This window comes from Gavia stellata, chromosome 32 (assembly GCF_030936135.1).
Source record: "Gavia stellata isolate bGavSte3 chromosome 32, bGavSte3.hap2, whole genome shotgun sequence".
Lineage (NCBI taxonomy): Eukaryota > Metazoa > Chordata > Aves > Gaviiformes > Gaviidae > Gavia > Gavia stellata.
The window spans coordinates 1,455,866-1,458,537 of NC_082625.1; the positions used below are offsets into that span (position 1 = coordinate 1,455,866).

At 64.9% G+C, this 2,672-nt stretch overlaps 1 protein-coding gene across 1 annotated transcript; it reads right to left on the reverse strand.

Moving 5' to 3' along the window:
* On the reverse strand, positions 1-2,470 carry PLVAP (plasmalemma vesicle associated protein). The gene is made up of 6 exons (XM_059831980.1): positions 2,093-2,470; positions 1,623-1,713; positions 839-1,428; positions 387-507; positions 197-275; positions 1-94 (listed from the first exon to the last, which is right to left on the reverse strand). The coding sequence occupies exons 1-6, from the start codon at positions 2,468-2,470 to the stop codon at positions 88-90; spliced, it is 1,266 nt and encodes a 421-aa protein (XP_059687963.1). The 3' UTR covers positions 1-87.
* Positions 2,471-2,672: the final 202 nt, after the last annotated feature.

Sequence of the window (2,672 nt, forward strand, 5' to 3'; positions counted from 1 at the left end):
TTGGGGTTTGCCATCTGTGCCGCGGGAAACACCTCCTGGGCTTGTCCTCGAGCCCCTCACCGCCATTTTCTGTGCGCCGCTTGGCTGTTAGCCGCTGCGGAGAGGGCAGGATCAGGCCCCGGGCACCGCTTGCCCCTGGCACCCCCAGCCCCCTGCACCCCCCAGCCCGGCGGGCTCCCGCGCCGGCCCCCCTCACCTGGGGTTCTTCAGGGTGGACGTGTACTGCTCCACGATCTTCTGCACCGACCGCTGGATCTCCTCCGCGTTGATTTTGCCTGGTGGGACAGAGCGGTGGGGCCTGAGCTGGGCTGGGTGCTGGGGGGGGACGGTGACCCCCAGCGTGACGGGGGGCTGGTCCCACAAGCCCCCTCCTTCCCAGGACTCACCCATATTCCCAAAGATGCCCTGGTTCCTCAGCGCATCCACGTAGGAACCCATGTTGGTGAAGGGTCCCGGCCGCCCGCTGCTCCCCAGCACCCGCGAGCCCGTGATGTCAAAGGCGTCGATCTGCGGAGAAGAGCGGGCGGTGACGGTCAGCACCGGCACCGCTGCCGCGCTCAGCGCAGCACCTCTGGGCGAAGGGGGCCTGAGGGTGCTGCGGCGGCTTGTCCCTGCCCGGGGCGCACCCACAGCCGTGCAGAAATGCGTGTGCGAAGGAAAGATGCACGTGCAAAAGAAAACGCGTGTGCAAAGGTGCGTTTGCAGAAGCGCGTGTCCAAAAGATGCGCGTGCAAAATTGCGTGTGCAAAAGAAAGATGTACGAGCCTGGACTCGTGCGCTCCCGGCGCGGCCGCGGAGGGTGCCCGGGGATGTCCCCATGCCCCGGCAGATCCCTCACCTTGGAGCCCATGCAGAGGTTGAACTGCTGCTTGAAGTAGCCGGCTTGCGCAGCGGCTTTGCTCTTCTCCTCCAGCTCCTTGCCAAGCTGCTCTTTCTCCACCAGCAGCTTCTTCTTCTCCTCCTGGCTGTCCTTGACCTGTTTCTCGAGGTCCTGCAGCCGCTTCTCCAACTCCTGCTTCTCCTTGGAGCAGTTGATGTGACACTGGAGCAGGTTCATGTCGCAGACGCTTTTCCCCACGTACTTGGTGTCCCGTTCCTGCTGCCAGAGGAAAAGCCTCTCCGTCTGCTTCGTCAACCAGCTGAGCTGCTCGTGGACGTTGCTGCAGCTGTACGGGCTGAGCATCTCCTTGATGCGCTGGAAGGAGTAGCCCATGTCGGACCTCAGGGACTCGCACTCGTGCTTCAGCAGCTCCAGGTTGGTTTTGGTGGAGTCGCAGACGGTCCTGGTGGTGAGCAGGTCCCGCTGGCAGCTCTCCTGCTCCTGGGTGGCTTTGCTCAGCGTGGCACCCGCTTTGCGGCAGTTTTCCTCCAGCTCCTTCTTGCTCAGGGCTGTCTGGTCCAGCTTGCTCTGCAGCCGCACCTTCTCACCTGCCGGGGGGGGGGGGAAGGGTTGGGGTGCGTGGTTCCCCCCCTCCGCCTCCCACCCCACATCTCGGGGTGACACCCCTGCCTGGTCCAGGGAGCGGGCAGACCCCCTGCGCAGGCTGCGGCGGGTCCCCGAGGGGTGCTGGGGGTCCCCGGGGGGCTGGGAGGGGGGTGCCGAGGGTGGGGGGGTCCCTTACCGCTGCAGCTGGTGTTGATGACGCTGATGGTCATGTGGCACTCGTCCAGCTTCGTCTTCTGGTAGAAGATGATCTTCTTCATCTCCTGCAGCTGGGGTGGGGGGAGGAAGAGGAGGGGGGTCAGAGCATCCCACAAGGCCCCCCCCCCGCATCACGTCGCACCCGCTGGGTGGTGGTGAGAGCACTGGGGGCTGGGGAGGATGAGGAGGGGGGCTGCGAGATTAGAACCCCCTCGGCCAGCGGCTGCCTCCGGGATGCCGGGGCTGAGAGCCCCCCCCCGGGGCTGGGGGGGGCACATTGGCATGGCCAGCGGGCTCTGCCCCCCCGCACCCTCTCACCCATCCCTGCTGAAGCTTGCGGGGCTGAAGCGAGGTCCCGGCTCCTTGCAGCCCGCAGCACCCATGGGTGGGTCGCTACCCCCAGTACCCAGGGGAGCTTTGGCTTCCCTCCCCGGGGAGCGGGGGGCTCACCTCGGTGACGGGGTTGGAAGTCTGGGTGCTATTGCACTTATCCAGGTCCTGTTGCACCTTCTGGGCGAGGACCTGCAGCCCTTGCTTCTCCTTGATGGTGGCGTTGAGGGTGCGCGTCAGGTTGATGTTCCTCCCGCTGAGGGTGATGATCTTGTTGTAGCGATCCTGCAGCTGCTCCTCCAGCAGCCGGAGGTGCGTGTCGGTGCCCGCCTGCGCGTTGCCGTACACCATGAACAGCACCAGCCCCAGGATGATGAGGAACTGGATGAGGGAGGTGAAGAGGAAGATGTACTTCACATAAAACCCACAGTCCCGCTTGGGCATCGCCTCCTTGGCCTCCAGACCAAACGTGGCCATGGCGTAGCTGCTCTTCTCCATCCCGCCGATGCTCTGCGCACCCCACCCCGCGGCAGCCCCTTTCAACGGGGCCGCGCCGGGGCGGAGCTCGCTCCCACCGCCGTGTTTATATTGCTCTATTTAATATTTCCTTCTGCTGGGCTCCTTCCTGCCTCTCCGGATGCCTCGGACCTGACGGGTTATCACGACGCAGCTTCTGTTTGCAGGAGGACTATTGTTCCCG

What these genes read in the sequence shown, in the direction of transcription:
- PLVAP (XM_059831980.1), bottom strand. Translation starts at nt 2,470, where the DNA reads ATGGAGAAGAGCAGCTACGCCATGGCCACGTTTGGTCTGGAGGCCAAG. An exon ending in CTTCCAACCCCGTCACCGAG is followed by an intron (nt 1,714 to 2,092) that starts GTGAGCCCCCCG and finishes CCCCCACCCCAG; the next exon opens with CTGCAGGAGATGAAGAAGAT. An exon ending in CATCAACACCAGCTGCAGCG is followed by an intron (nt 1,429 to 1,622) that starts GTAAGGGACCCC and finishes CCCCCCCGGCAG; the next exon opens with GTGAGAAGGTGCGGCTGCAG.